At 29.9% G+C, this 16135-nt stretch overlaps 5 protein-coding genes across 7 annotated transcripts; 3 read left to right on the forward strand and 2 right to left on the reverse strand.

Moving 5' to 3' along the window:
• Positions 1-154: 154 nt before the first annotated feature.
• On the forward strand, positions 155-5044 carry LOC146538189 (zinc finger protein 830-like). The gene is made up of 4 exons (XM_085187491.1): positions 155-1062; positions 1696-1814; positions 4577-4746; positions 4838-5044. The coding sequence occupies exons 1-4, from the start codon at positions 603-605 to the stop codon at positions 4980-4982; spliced, it is 894 nt and encodes a 297-aa protein (XP_085043617.1). The 5' UTR covers positions 155-602; the 3' UTR covers positions 4983-5044.
• Naxd (NAD(P)HX dehydratase) lies at positions 1363-4182 on the reverse strand. 3 transcript variants are annotated; one of them, XM_085187488.1, is made up of 4 exons: positions 4087-4182; positions 3915-3985; positions 3511-3681; positions 1363-3160 (listed from the first exon to the last, which is right to left on the reverse strand). In XM_085187488.1, exons 1-4 carry the CDS (start codon positions 4094-4096, stop codon positions 2423-2425), a joined length of 990 nt encoding a protein of 329 aa, XP_085043614.1. In that variant the 5' UTR covers positions 4097-4182; the 3' UTR covers positions 1363-2422. The 3 variants fall into 3 exon arrangements, with proteins under 3 accessions (XP_085043614.1, XP_085043615.1, XP_085043616.1); XM_085187489.1 differs by lacking the exon at positions 4087-4182 and having other exon boundaries at positions 3777-3918; XM_085187490.1 differs by lacking the exons at positions 3915-3985; positions 4087-4182 and adding an exon at positions 3762-3908.
• A 140-nt stretch (positions 5045-5184) lies between the features above and the next one.
• Positions 5185-10328, forward strand: LOC146538191 (26S proteasome non-ATPase regulatory subunit 5). Its single transcript, XM_085187485.1, has 7 exons — positions 5185-5771; positions 5878-6022; positions 6476-6694; positions 7310-7562; positions 8447-8635; positions 9035-9358; positions 10119-10328. Exons 1-7 carry the CDS (start codon positions 5590-5592, stop codon positions 10310-10312), a joined length of 1506 nt encoding a protein of 501 aa, XP_085043611.1. The 5' UTR covers positions 5185-5589; the 3' UTR covers positions 10313-10328.
• Positions 10324-13006, reverse strand: LOC146538192 (dnaJ homolog subfamily C member 9). Its single transcript, XM_085187492.1, has 5 exons — positions 12783-13006; positions 12438-12710; positions 11443-11570; positions 10885-11026; positions 10324-10541 (listed from the first exon to the last, which is right to left on the reverse strand). The coding sequence occupies exons 1-5, from the start codon at positions 12871-12873 to the stop codon at positions 10384-10386; spliced, it is 792 nt and encodes a 263-aa protein (XP_085043618.1). The 5' UTR covers positions 12874-13006; the 3' UTR covers positions 10324-10383.
• A 208-nt stretch (positions 13007-13214) lies between these two features.
• Positions 13215-14730, forward strand: LOC146538193 (uncharacterized). The gene has a single exon (XM_085187493.1). It carries the CDS (start codon positions 13524-13526, stop codon positions 14280-14282), a length of 759 nt encoding a protein of 252 aa, XP_085043619.1. The 5' UTR covers positions 13215-13523; the 3' UTR covers positions 14283-14730.
• The last annotated feature ends 1405 nt before the right edge of the window (positions 14731-16135 follow it).

Consider the following 16135-nt stretch of genomic DNA (forward strand, 5'->3'; position numbering starts at 1 on the left):
CTTCACAAGTAATTTCAATGCACTGGTAATGGTGCCTTAATAAGTAGGCTTGCACTATTACAGGTACGTTATTAAATGCATAGCGTGCGCGTTGACTAGTACTGGTTTATTATCAAGTGCACAGAGCGCACGTGCACTTGTACTGGTGTATTAAAATGTGCGAATGTACTGGTAGGGTTTAAGGCGAGTTAAGGTAGCAGTAGAAAACTATTAATTCCATTTAGACTGTTTACACATTTTTGTATTTGAAAGGAACATTGGTCCCCTTTGATCACTGCATCAGCAACGAAAAATAAAATAATTAAATAAAATGTACGGTACATTTATATAAAATTAAATTACATAATTAAGATATTATTTTTTTATATCAATTTAATAATGTTTTACGTGTTACAAGGCTAGTATGAAACTAACGATAATATCATGTCAATTGTCATCTGTCGACATTACGTCTCTATGAGCGATTTGTCAAAAAATATTGTAAATTGTATTATATGAGATTTAAAAAACAAATATTGCTTTTCGTATATTAACTTAGCATATTTATTTATTTTGTTAACTTAAAAATTAAACTCGTATCAACCAAGAAGATATAGTAAAAGATGTCACTTAGAATGCAAGTTGAGAAGAAGAAGGCTCAGGAAGAAATGCGCCGTTTAATGGCAGAACGAAAAAATAAAAATAAGAAACCTATTGGTGTAGACAATCCACTTGCAAAGTACAATAACTCTGGACAACTAACTTGCATACTGTGTTCTTCAATTGTAAGATCTGAACATGTCTGGCAAGTACACGTAAACAGTAAACAGCATAGGCAAAATATTGAACAAGCTAAAAAATTAAAAGAATTAACAAATAATTTCACTAACGATAAAATAAAAATAAAAAGAATTGGTGTATCTTTAGAAGATGGTCCTGAACAAAAAAAGCCTAAAGGAATATTGAAAAATGCTATAGAAATACCAGTTCCCAAAAGTATTCCAAAAAATAATGCCCCTAGTATGGTTTCTCATCATGATGATATGATTATAAGGAAAAGCTTGTTACCAGCATCTCAGCAAGGTATTTTTTTCAAACAACAAACAAATTTTTTTCAACTTCATGTTTGTGTTTATCACATTTAATGAAAATAAATATATCAACCTCACGCTGTATCCCATACACAGCAGAGTGGGCAGTGGGAACCCTTGTGTTCAGACACTCCATTCCCCACTTTCCGCCCAATTCTGGAGGTATTGCGAGTTGAGTGGTGGAACTCAATGAGTGGGGATTGAACTCACAACAGGCTGTCGATTTTGCAGCACACTGTTGCACTACAACTGGCCTCTAGTGAAAAAAAAGAAACTAATTAAGACACTACTATTTTGTTGAATATTATTTACTCGATTAAATTGTGCTTAGATTAATGTTAAGATTTAATTAAAATTTGGAAGTCATTGCCTATTAATATAAGATACAGATAGTACAACATTTTAAAAGCTTCATTTATACTAAAATAATGATGTATGTATGTTTACTTAATTGTGATAATGGCTAAGATAATCATAATTAAAGTATTTTCAAGCTTTTATTTTGTTAGGATGACATTGAATTGTAATACCTAAAAAAATCATGTCTTGAAACCTGGTTAAACCAAAAAAACAAAACTATAAAAAAAACACTATATTATGTTTTTATTGTTTACTGTTTGACTAGGTGCAAGTGAAGTTGGAAAAGAAACTGAAAATCTGGAACAAAAATCTGAAACTGTAAAGCAAATACCTGATCAACCTATACCTGAAGGTTTTTTTGATGACCCTATTCTAGATGCAAAGGTATGTACTTTTAAAATAACTTTGTAAACATTTTTTCTGCATTTCTACTCCCATGACGATAAGGAGAGTTGTGGAGCAACATAAAGGCTATTTTTTATCCAGGAATTTTTGCTTTTTGCTGAAAAAATAATGTTTACAGAGATAACCATACAAAAAATTTTTTTTCTTATATAAAAATTCATATATTTTAAACAGACAGACACAAAATATTGTTCGGGTGAAGGAGGGTTGTGTCTAAAAAATATTATTATGTGGTACAGAGTTAGAATTAAAAAATATGTTGCAAAATAATTAAATCCCCTTAACATGCATAAAGTAATTTATAAAATATATTTTATATTTTTTACATTAATAAACTATTAACAGAAATTTGGAATGACATAATTAATCATATCCTCAATTAAAATTATATGTCATACATATTCTTTGCCAATGTTACTAGCTCTTCTTTCTTCAAATATTTTTTAGAATTGACTGTCTTCATGTGTTTTTTAAACAGAATTTTACTTATAATCTTATGGATATTTATTATACTCATATGTCATGTTTAATTTAGAAACAAATATTAAATGAACCCTTTTCTAAATTATTTACCATATGCACAAATATTATTGTCCATATAACTCTGTAAATGATTCATGTATATATTCAATCATGTCAGTGGCTAACATACTTCGACCTTTTGTTGCAAAAGCTTTAGTATTACACAATCTTATTAGTGTTGATGCAGCAAAACATGACAAAGATGATGCTAAGATTATTTTATTTGAATCCTTATAAGCTATTTTATCAGAAGATAACATCCAATGTAGAAATGTTGATATTGATCCTGACAAGAGATCTCCTTGACCACCACATCGTCTTCCAGAACCACCTTCAGAACATTTCCATTCTAATTTTTCATCAGAACTATATAATTCATCAATAGCACCTTTCCTTAACACAGTTACATACTCCCCTAGGCCCCGTAGGCCTGAACAGCCATTTAGCTTATTGCACAACCTTTCAAATTCAATTTTGTTAGGGGTTAGAATAACAGGTGATGTGAAATTACTAATTAATTCAGGTTTTTCAGTGATCAAAAACAATCCATCAGCATCAATAACAAGTGGTAATTGTTTTTCTCTTATAACATTAATTAGCTTTTCAACAACTTCAAAAATTAATTTGTCTCTACCCAAACCCGGACCTATGAGAATAACATGGAGTCTGTCTAACCAAGGTGTAATGCTTACTATTGCATCAGGTTCGTCAAGTAAAGGATGTACAATTAATTCGGGACTATATGATTTTATTACAGTGGCAGCAGGCTTTGAACAAATTATATGTACTAAATCAGCTCCAACCTGAGAAAAAATATACAAATACATTGTTTAATGATAGTAGCTCAAACTTAAAAAATAAATTTAAAAATTTATTATTTAAAAAAATCTGTGTATGAATATCATAAATTAGTTTTTCGTAATATGTAATATATTATTATCTTAAATTTTTGTCTATTGAGATCACTAATAGATATTAGTCATTGAATAAATAAGTGATAAATTCACCACTCTCTCATCATGTTAAAATTTAGTTTATTAAAAAGTGTGCACAATGTTAGTGGGGTCAGTAGTCAGGATTAGTTATTCTTAAGTTGATTGATGTTCTGAGAGAATCAACACTAGTGAAATTGTATATTTCACACTTAAGCTACCTTCAAGGCACTGATGCCTGCAAAGTATGGAGCTCCTGTATATTCTAATGAGCCTCCTACCACGCCTATTCTTCCTGCTTGTCCTTTATGATGTGTTCCATCCAAAGCTGGAATACTTGCCCGTACCAATTCTAGCAACTTAGATTGTTCCATTTTTGAAAAATTACACCACTGAAATTTATAGCAAGTGCTTATAATACCTCTTCTCATTGAGGATAATAACATTATAATTAAATACAATGACAACCAACGCTTATCTTACTAACACGATAGATAAAACATATAATATTTTTTTTCAAACTGAACTGATAAATTTAAGCTGTGTAATGAACATTAAACACTTTTCATTAAAATCGTATTCCTTATAAATGATAGCTTGATAGTTGATAGAAAAATGACATTACCGGCAGGACTGTATCAGCGTTTTTGACAAGAGGAAAACTGACGGCGACATCGATAGATTGGTCCATGCGGGCTGCAATAAATATCGATAAAAAGTTAATTTCAAATTTGATTGAATAATGTATAAAACCTTATCTTTATGAAATAATATAACTTCAATACTTTGTTACATACGGAAGATCATAAAGAACACACAGATTACACAGAGCTTTACACTGTATCACGCACATAGCAGAGTAAGCAGAGGGAACCTGGGAACTTAATGTTACGTAATTTTTCCACTTTCTGCCAAATTCTAGAGGCATTGCGTGTTGATTGGCGGAACGTGACGCTTTTCTCCGTTACACGAGAAAAATTATATTAAATATTTAATTCTCCAGAGTCTTAATTGAACCCACAACCGTTACGACGGCCTCAAATAAATTTCAAATCAAATAAATCTCTTTAATTGTGTCTCATAAATTATATAAGTTTAGGTATCATTTTTAACTTCTCATATAATCTTATCGTACACCAAATTTCGTACCAGACATGACTCTTGATTTTTCATAAACAAAGTTATCCATTTTATTAGTATGTATTTTCTGATTGCTCTACTGAATCTATAATTTAAATTTCCTTGGACTATTTATAATTATGCTAATATTAACAAAATATAACATAGGTTCGGAATATCGAATATAAAGATCCAGTCGAAGAAGAGTGGGAAAAATTTCAAAAAGAAATTAAAGAAGAGACTTCTACATCCGCTGAAATTATCGCTGGAGAACAAGAAGAGGCTACAGCTGAAAGACAAATAGATGAAATAGATGAACAAATGAGAAATTGGTCTAGGTAATAAGAATAATATTCTTTTAAAAGAACATTAACGACAAACAATAAACAAACACAACAAATTTAAGCAATAAAAATATTTATGTTTCAGAGTATTAGATTTAGAGCTCAAAAAAGAGGAAACCAAAAAGAAAATACAAGATGTTGAGATGCAAGAACAAGATGAAAACGATTCAGATAATGATGTAGACATCGACGAATTTCTGGATTGGCGAGCAAAAAAATCTTTTATTTAATAAACTTAATTTTATATTTTATATATATATATATATGTAATAAAAATAGTATATTTTAAGTATAATATTTTTTTATTAGTGTATTATTTAATAAAATGTTATTAATAATATCTTAATTTTTTAAAATATTTAATATTACAATATTATTTCATATTAAGTTCAATTTCACAAAAAGTAATATTAAAAAAACAACTTCATAATAATCCTTATTTTCCTACATATTTTTTTAATTACCCCTTATGATGGCAATCTATGGCGTATGACGTGACTTTATCACTGTTTATAGTTTAGTAGTTATAAAACAATAATATATTTTCCTTTGATAAAAGTAGTTTTTGTATTTAAAATGGAAAATACTTTAAATATCCAAGTAAGAATGGTTCTATTGACCCCAATTAACAATATTCTTAGTTATCTAGTCTTTGCTGCAGTTGTCAATGTCATATATAATATATATCAAATTCAAAACACGAAGTTCCGAATTTGCTTGTCATCAGTGTTATTTATGTTTTGAAAATAAACCGCATAATACTTTTCATTTTAAAATATTTCACTGAAATACAGTTATTTACTTGAATCTATCTATTGTAATATTATTTACTTCACAATGTCAAGTAGTATTTTACAATTTAAAGGTCTAATTGAACAATTGCAAAGTGATGAATATAGATGCACAGCATTAAATGAATTAAAAAATTTACTAACTTTTGATACTAATATTGATGCTTTATCTACTCTTAGACATGTTGGAATTACAAAAATAATGCAATGCCTTAATATAAGTGATAAGTACGTTAGAAAAAATATTTTTGACAATTAAAAGGATTTGAAATATAAATATAGTATAATAAAAGAGACATTATCTATTAAATATGATTATTTCTGCTGTTTCAAGGAAACTCATTGAGCTCACTTGTGAAGTGCTTAAAATATGTTTTGAAAAATTTGAAGTTGGAGATATAATTAAAATATATACATCCCATATAATGTATTTGTTGCGACATGAAGATGACAGTGTTCGAAGATTAGCTATTGATGAGGTTTGTTTATATAGATTATTATCATAGATTTAAAGTACAGATTTTACTAATACTATGTAAGCAAATACAACAATATCTACTTATAGTATTAAAGTAAATTGGGAATATCCAATATGTTTATCATTGTTTTACATTTTTAAAGTGTTATTCCACACTTAGGAAAGAAAAATACTTATTAAGTAAACATATACAAATTTGATTGTAGCAAGATTTGAACCTGCCCCTCTTTGGAAACTGTCTAAGTGCCCTGAGCAGCTAAGCCATACATTCTGCTACATACAAATTTTTGAGAATGTATAGTTTAGTTGACCAGGGTGGTTCAAATTCCACTAAATTCAGATTTTTAAGTTTGTTTAATAAGTATGTTATCATTTTTTGATTTTCTAATATTACACATGTGTTTTAATATAATTTTATTTGCCTCTATATGATTCATTTTTGTTATTCTTTCAGATCAGTAAAACTATAACTACAGGCACCATTTTATCTTTACCACAATATATAGATGTGTATGTGGCAGTAGGTCAGATGATTTGTGACAGTGATATAGGCATTGCTAATAAAGCTGTGTTGATAACATCTAATCTACCTGTTGAAATTTATTCTAAAGTTTTGGAGGAAATGAAAATATCCTTAGAAAATAATAGCAGCAGTAAATGTAATGCTTTTGAGGTATTTATGTATATTTTTATTTTTATGGAATGAATATTTTACATCTAACCAAGTAGACAGAGGGAACCTTATGTCATGATACTCCAATCCACTGGAAATTGCAGACTGGGTGGCAGAACTCAACAACATGCTGTATCTATGAGAGGGGAAATAAAAATAATTTAAATATAATTAATAATTTAGATATATATTTAGATATATATTTGGACATGAGAGCCAATGGTCTAACCACCGAGGATGCAAAAGATCGTGCAAAGTGGAGTAGGGTAAGTAGGAAGGCAGACCCTGGTAATAGCTGGGATTAATGCCAGGAAGAAGAAGAAGAAGAAGAATTTAGATATAAATATATAAAACTATTTAAATATGAATAATATACAATTATTTAATATATTTATAATTTTTATAATACCTTGAATGGGAATCAAATGAATTACTATGAAATTTTTGTTCAATGTTGTGCCACTGTGCTACAACAGCCTCAAAATGCGAACTATTAATATTATCTTGAAAATTAGTTGGAGACTGTGGAACAAAGTGGCTTTACCTAGCCAGCATGTAGTGTGAATATGCTTTATATTATTTGTAAATGTAACTCACGTTTTTTTAATTTTTTAGGTAGTTATAAATATCTCATCAAAATCTTATGAATTATTCAATTTATGTATTGATCAAGGGTACATAGAGTTTATGATAAATGAATTATACTCAGAGGATGTATTATATCAATTAAATATCTTAGAATTGCTAACCCAGCTGGCTATAACACCTCATGGGATTAATTATTTTGTTAAGCAAGGGATCTTTCAAAAAATATCGGAAATAGTACAAGATTTACATAAAAATCCTCTTGGAGGACTCTTGATACCAGGTATCATGTTAATATTTATTTTATTAGGCCCATTAAAAATCAAAATCATATCTACATTTTTAGTTGAATAACATTCAGGACTAATAATTACTAAAACAATTTTTCAGGAAATATAAATACTTTAAAAAAATAAATACTTAGCTGAAATTATTTTGTTTTAAGCAATTAAGAGATACTATTAGAAGTCCATTGTGACAATGTTTGACAGCATCTAATTTAAATGGTTTTGGGTTCAATCACCATTACTAGTAATTGAATTACTTTTATTTTCTTGCTCTGTCTAGATAAGACGGCTTCATGTTTTGTCACATAGCACAAAGTCTTTTAAATTTGTACAAATAGTGGAAAAACTTGGTTATTTCTGCTTATGCCGCTACATGTAGTAACAGTCAACAAAAAAATATTTAAATATATCGTTATTTTCACATATCTATTTTGCTGAGTCTACCTATTGTCCATTTAATAAATATAGGGTGGAAGCGTCTGCGCTCCTTTAACGGGAACAGCATATAGGGAAAAATATTTCAAATCCATATCAAAAAAATATATTCAAGATACGTCAACAGTTTACGTACGATTTTTTTTTCTTTTCACGATGTTTATCCATCTGTATTACGTGTGACGCAGCTACGAATGGATACCAATAACGTAAACACTTACTACTACTAAAATATTGCCAAAGGTTAAACGACTTTGAACTTTACCGTCAATACCTACGACACGATTTCGTGAATGAGGCTTGTGCGGCGGCATCCCTTTGATACGTTTATGCTGCATGCTTCGCTCTTAACAAATGGTGTTTAATTTTATTAATTATTATACTTATTGTAGTATATTATGCTAAAAAAAATTGCGTTAACATTAGTCTATTTTTTCTTATATAGGTTATATGAAGTTTTTTGGTTCTATTGCACATCATTATCCAAACGAGATCTTCCAGAAATATCCAATACTGTCAGAGTGTCTCTTTGATGCAATGGATTCTGAAGATATCACAATTTTACCTATTGCACTTGACACTTTAGGTTTTATTGGTACTACAATAGAAGGGAAAATGTGCTTAATGGCATTAGGTAAATATAATCTAACATTTTATAACTTGTGACCTATTTAATTTTAACTGACTCAATGGATATTTTTTTTTCCAGCAGCGTGTTATATCTCGCAAGTAGCTCTCCTAGTATTGAGAAACTATGTTCCCTACTTTCCGTTTTAAAGCATTGCGTGTCGAATAATGAAAATAACAATGCAAATTAACAATAACCAGAGAAAGGAAATGGAAAGAAAATAAACATTTCAATAAATAATAATTCGTTTTCCCGAGTGGGTATCTTACCCAAAACCATCGCGTACACATTTGTAGCACTGCGCCATGACGGCTTTGCACAAAGTATTTTAAAAATAATTTCCATATTATTTTTTATATAATATTCCATCATTATTTTTATTACACTAAACTAATTTATTTTCAGGCAGCAAATATACACAAAGTGTTCAAAAAATAGGTAATATCATTAAAAATAGCAAAACTGATCTAAAAACAAGAGCATTAAACTGTTTGGCCAATCTCATTAGCGTCACTAAAGATCCAAGTTCAAAAATTGCACCCGTAGACCAGCGAGTTACATTAATGACTCGGGAATGGTTCAGAAGTTTGAGTCAACAACCAGAGCCTATGCAAGTACTTTTTGATATCTGTAAGAATCCATTTCCGGATATAAGGTTGGCTGGTTTGATGTTGCTTGATGCTGTATGCCAACATCGGTGGGGTGAAGAGATGGTTGCAGGAGTAGCAGGTACATAAATAATATTGATAAAGGAAAATCTATATCCACAAATATTAATATATATACAACCACACAGTGTATACAATGATTTATGTCCATATTTATTATAATAAGTTGTGGTCAGAGATCTGGATCATCGTGGATCTTCATAACTGTACTTTATGAGGAGAAACTATTTAGGATTCTATAGATTCAATGTGTAGGTGTGTGAATCCAGTATTGCAGGGTAAGGAGATCAGAGCAGTGCCTGGGACTTGTGTGTTTGCAATGGCTATATTTTATAAATGTTATAGAACTATTTTAAACCTGTTATTTTTATGCGGTATAGTTTATTCGTTATAAATAATAGATTAGTACACTATTTAAAAATATTAGCTACATAACACAACAAACTCTTGTGACCCATATGTACTAACTTTAAGTTTCTTTGTTTTTGTACAAACAAAGAAACTTAAAGTTCTATTTAATATTTATTTAGCTATTTGATTAAGCAGATTAAAAAAAGTAATAGAATGGAACACTAAAATGAGCCGTTATATTTTTACATTTTTATGAAATTGCATTAAATTAACTAATCTAGGCAAAAATCTTTTTATAGTATTATTTTTCCGAATCACTACATAACACACATAAAATATAATATATAAAAATATTTATTTATTAGATATTTTAGCTGCTATCTTGAAATAGAAAATTTTTACAAAGTATTTAATATACTTATTTCAGCTTCTATGTTGGGTTAGTATCATTATATTATTTCTTGTTTTAGGGTTCATTGAGTATCTTTTGGATCGATCAGTTGATTACACAAAGGAGTCAAAAGAAGCCAAATATGATGTAATAAAAAAACTATCACACTCTGCAGCATTTGATGAAAATATTATATCTAGGTTACAAAAATATGTTGAAGAGGGACCTTTCTATACTGAAACAGAAACTCAAGTTGCTATGGAAGGAGAATAAAAGTATTAACAAACTATTTTAGTTTTTTATTATGAAGAAAAAATTATAAAACATTAAATATTCTCGTTACATTACTTCCGTCTTTTGCTTTTGCCTGAAGCTGGAGCACCTTTACGTTTTTTTGCTTTTGATAGTCCTCCATATTTGGCAGCTAAGCCATCAATCAATGAGTCCATTTGACTAGCTCTAGCTGCTTGATTTTGTTTTATAGTTAGTTCTAAATTGTTACCTATAAAAATAAAAATGAATACTTTCAACAGTTACTGATATTCAACTTCTTAGAGGCAGTTGTGCACAGTGCAGTGTAGGGCTACGATCGACTATAAACGCGACGCCTTTGTGTTGGATTTCCACTTGGAAGAAAGAAGTATTTTAATTTCCTTACTCTGGTAAGACAACACGCAGCATTGAACTCGCTTGTTCTTTATGCACAAGGAATGGAGTGTGTACACACTAGACTTTTTCATATTCTGCCAATTCTGCTATATGTAAGAAACCTTGGAAGTAAACTTTATGCAGGATACAGTGTGCAGCTATAAAAAATTGGAACACTTAAACCTTATACCACATACCTGAATCAATATCTAAGGTTTTTTTGTATTCTTCGGCTTCTTTTGCTTCTCGCTTTTCTTTTGCAATTCGACGTTGACGCTTTTTAGCAGGCTCATGAGTAAATATCTTATATGCAGGTATTTCACCGTTTTCTATCATTTCCTAAATTATTAAAATATATGTATATATTGTAAGCTTACGCGTGTAAAAGAGGTTGGATGTAGGTGAAAAATCTGTGGAATTGTGTCAATAGAGATCAGTTGCTTGTAGGCGATGGCCCTGATTGGAAGGTATCTAGTGTGAAGTATTGTTATTGAGTGATATATATCACTTATTGTAATTACGTAGAACCTCTATCCAAATATGTTAGAAACATAGAGACAATATGTGTTTTTATCCTGTTTTCTAAAAAATGTTAACCACCTCTAATTTCTAACAATATATATATGTATGTATATATATATGTATATATATATATATATGTATATATATATGTATATATATATATGTATATATATATATATATATATATATGATTGTGCAGATTTAAATCTTAATAGTTTTTCTATCTCACTTACAGTTAAAATGCCTCGAATTCTTGGTTCATGCTCTGATCTGGTAAACTGTACTTGCTCTACAATGTGATCCATATCCCCCTTACCACTTAAGTAAGCATTCTTCAAATCTTCTTTCTCTTCTGTAGAACCTGTCATAGTAAAAGGTGTATATAGCATGAAATATTCCATTTTTTAGCAGTATTCTGCACATAACATGTTAGGCAGAGAGTACTTAGTGTTGAAACATTGTTCTCCACTAATGGAGATATTGCATTACTTTGTCATCCATAGCCAGCAAACTAAAACAATTTATGTCCTGGCATGGCATTAAACCTATAACTATTGTTTCCAGACCGACCATTGGGCCACAATGTAATATATAATTTATAAGACAATAAAAATATGTGAGACTGTATGTTAACACTTGTGAAAAAATATTTATGGTACAGTCATCTCTGGAAGTATTAATGGATGGATTTAAATGATTTTTTTTGTCATAAAGTTATTAGGGCTAGACAGGATCTGGGGATGGTAGTTCAACCTAAAGAAATAATGTAATGTTACTATTATAAGTGTTGTAGCTTATCATAATTTTATAAGAATTTAAGATTTAGAACCTCTGTTCAAGAACTTTAATAGTTCAAGTAAACTATAAGAAATAATAAAATGGTGGCATAGCAAAAGTTGGTAGATTTGTCATTGACTTATGAAAATTAAAGATTTCATAAAAGATAGTTTTCCCCTATTGTCCCCTGCAAGATTCAATGGGAAAATATCATAGCACAGGTCATATAGTCAACATGTACGAAGTTGCGGGTGGTAACTAATATAGAATAATAATTCAAAGTTTAATATAGGTTAGTTAAACAAAAACTGTACTAATGGTCTATATTAACAATTAATAACGATATTGAGAATTGACTATGAAGAATCTATATTAATTTCGTTAAGTAACAATTTAGTTAATTGTGAAAAACATTTACTGATATACATATATTTAGTTGTTATATACCAACCAATATATTTTTTTTCATATGCTTTAATATCTTCTTCAGTGACTTTCTTTAAAAATAATCTCCAGTAGATTGTCCAATCTTTGCCTTCAATTATGTTGAATTCATCTTCATCAACACTTTTTGTAGCATCATATAATTCTCTTTTATCTTTATCACTTAATATCGCATGAGCAGCTCCAAGTACTTTAAATTTTTCCGTGGCATGTACTTTTTCATCATCTTTAACTCTATCAGGATGTACTTTCAAAGACAACTTATGGTAAGCTTTTTTAACTGTAAGAATGATATACAATTATAACAATTATTAAGTGTATTTAATATAACTAACTCATAAAACTGTAATACCTTCTTTCTCTGAAGCCTGTTCAGATATCCCCAGAACTTCATATAAATTGTTAGTATTAAAATATTTTTCGCATAGTTCTAATAAACCCATGATGTGTGGTAGTAATTAATCTACTATAAAAGTAAAGCATATACAGATATATTAAATTATTTATATTAATTAATTAAGTAAAATCACTATAATAATTGTTTCGCGGTACTTTCAATTCAACAGCATTTATAAATATGAAGTTGTCAATTTTGAAAATATTGCTAACTGTTGACACTTATATATATTACGTTTGGAAATGAATATTTTAAGGTTAACAAAAATCATACATTTAAGAAAAGATAAATGTTTCGTAAATATTGAGGATCTTGTGATTTTTATGGGCCAGTTTGAAATATATTTTTGGTTTATATTGTATTCTAATATTCGTTAAATTCGTATTTACATACAAATACAAACGAAATAGTTTTCGTTTGTATTTGTATGCCGAGCTAGTATAAATGTATCTTAATATTTTTTATTGGTAAATTATAATGTAGACTGAAATAAACATCAACGCTTTTAAATAATATACGGAGGTTAGTGTTAGCTTAATCTTTATTAAAACCTTTGTTTGACAAGCCAAGATAGAAAAAACATTTTAAATTCGTAACGAAAAATAGTTTTCTGTCATTCTGACTTGTGGACATATTTTTATAATTTTATATAACTTTTTAAACATACAATTGCAAGATAGTCGTAATTCACACGTCATGGATATGGCAATGTTTGTTTCAGGAGATAATAATACAAAGGAATCTGAAGATAAGAACATAGAATTGTTAAATTTACAAAGAAATGTGGATGATCAAATTATAGCTGAAACATCTGAAAAGCTTGAATGGAAGCAGGACGAAATAACCTTAGCATTTGTAGACGATAAAGAATCACATTTAAAAGAAAGAATTGACCAATGTAAAAATATAATTGCAGCTTTAAAACTAGAACTTGATGAAGAGAAATCAAAACTAGATAAAGAAGCAAATGGTAAGCAAGATAACCAGGTGCAACAAAACACACTTGCATCAACATATTGTACTTTAAAAAAAGAAAGTATTCCTAAAATAGCAGAAGATTTACTGCCTTCATCAAATAAATTTGTAATGTCAGTGGATCAGAAGCTTAACTGCGATGAATATTTAATAGAATATGAGAAACAACTACAAAAATATCAAAATACTCTTAATATGGCACAAATTGAAAAAAAAAACGCAATTCGAAAAGAAATGTTGACGAAAGCATATAAATTAAAGCTTTTAGAAGTTGAAAATCAATGTAATGTTGAGTTGTTACGCATAAAGCAAAGCCTCCAATGTCTTGAACCCCTAAAGGTTATTGTGGAGAAATGGAAAGTTCCCAATAGTGGACTTGATTATGATCTTAATAACCTTGAATTGATCCCTTGTTATCCCGACATAAGCACTAATTTTGATAGCGATGTTCCTAGTACCTTAAACGGTGATATCAAATAAAATTAATAATTTTATTAAAAGTTTTTAGAATTTGGAATCATTATTTTCTTTTATGTATTCTAAAATAAATAGTTATCATTAAGTACTTGAGAGTTTTTGCAACTTGATTTTTAGAGTTCCACTTCTCGAAAAAGAAACAACGTAGGTACCTAACTCTTATCTGACAATGTTGCCCGTCTCGTCTGTCAAGACCGTTTACTCCATGTAAAGTTAAAATTGATTTCAAATATCTACGTCTATAGAAATTCGATTTCTTAGAGCACAGAAAAAGAAGAGTGATGCACTGAATCCAAGCTTCCAAGACCTAGGTCAACGGTATAAAAAAACCACCATTTATGCATCGTTTTTGACGAATTTTGTATGAAAACTTAACTTACAATAAATACAATAAGAATAAGCGAAAAAATCAGGAAAATTAAAATTTATAAGTGAGATACAAACTTATATTTGAGGCTGACGTGACGCAAATAAGTCGATGATTTGAGTTCGATTCCCACTCGAGGGAAAAAGTGATTTAATATTTTTTCCTCGCTCTGGTGACGAGACAAGGCAAGTAAAGCTGCATTAAATTGCGCCAGTCAGCATGCAATGCCTCGAAAAATCGATGAAAAGTGGGAAATTGGCTGTCTTAGTACTAGGTTCTTTCTGCCTACCCTGCCATAGGCAACAAGCGTGAAGCTTAAAAAATAATAATTTCGTGGTTAATGTTTTATAATACGAGAGTGCATGGGTACGTATGCACTCGTTTCACATACCTACATTAGTCATTTTTATTCGCCGCGTAATCAAAACCTGTAGTGTTTCCCGTTGACACACAATTATGAAATTTGGAGGGAAATATCAAGTGACAGTACCTACAAATAACGATTTAAATCCGAAAAAAAAACAGAAAAAAAACGCCACAACTTATATATTACACTACAAATCAGCTTCACGCTGTTTCCCGCACACAGCAGGGTCAGCAGAGGATATAGTGTTAACACACTCCGTTCCTCACTTTCCGCCGAATTCTGGACGCATTTCGTGATGAGTGGCGGATCTGAACGCCGCTCTTTTGCCTCAATACCAGAGCGAGGAAACGGAAATATAAATTTACTAACTTATATTTGTAGTTAATTTCATACAAAATAAGTGCACACACCCAATTTTTGCACAAGTGGTACTTGCCGTTGACCTGAAATCCTGAAAATAATGCGGAGCCCTTGGTTGGTACTTGAGGAATGTTATACGTTAAATGTACGTGTGTTGGATCTGTTTGTTTGTGTTTGTGTAGCTCTGTCTTTTGCAACTGTAGCTCGCAAATGGATGAATCGATTTAGATTTATTTTTTTTATTTATTCCAAAGGCGACTGTATCCAGTGTTTTCTTAGCACAACAGCAACACAACACAGCTTCACGCTTTATAGCAGGGTAGTTTTCAGCTCCTTTCTAGTTTTTTTTTTTACATTTTAGAGCTTTTTGTATCGGATGTTTTAAATTATTTATTAGGTGCAGAGCATATGGGCGGCGCGACAGAGGAGAGAATAGTAAGTGAGCTAAAAACAACCACTTATTTGTCGTTTTTAAGATAATATACTTGATTCTGTATTTACCGGCGTTGCACGAGAAACGGCTAATTAATTACGTCAGCGTTAAAAAAACACAATCTAGCATTTTCATCAAATTTTCATTTCATTTATATTATGCTTTGCCGCCTTTACATTACTATGCATTTTTTACGTTGGTTAGTATCAAAAAGTTGCAATGATTTTTTGTCTTCTCATCGTTTTTAAAAAATATGGAGCCTTTGATATAGTTACTACTCTCGTATTAGATTTTTTCTGCTAAAAGATATCATTCATTCATTTAAAGTT

This window comes from Heliconius melpomene, chromosome 6 (assembly GCF_056956725.1).
Source record: "Heliconius melpomene rosina isolate 202511_hmr_F chromosome 6, ASM5695672v1, whole genome shotgun sequence".
Lineage (NCBI taxonomy): Eukaryota > Metazoa > Arthropoda > Insecta > Lepidoptera > Nymphalidae > Heliconius > Heliconius melpomene.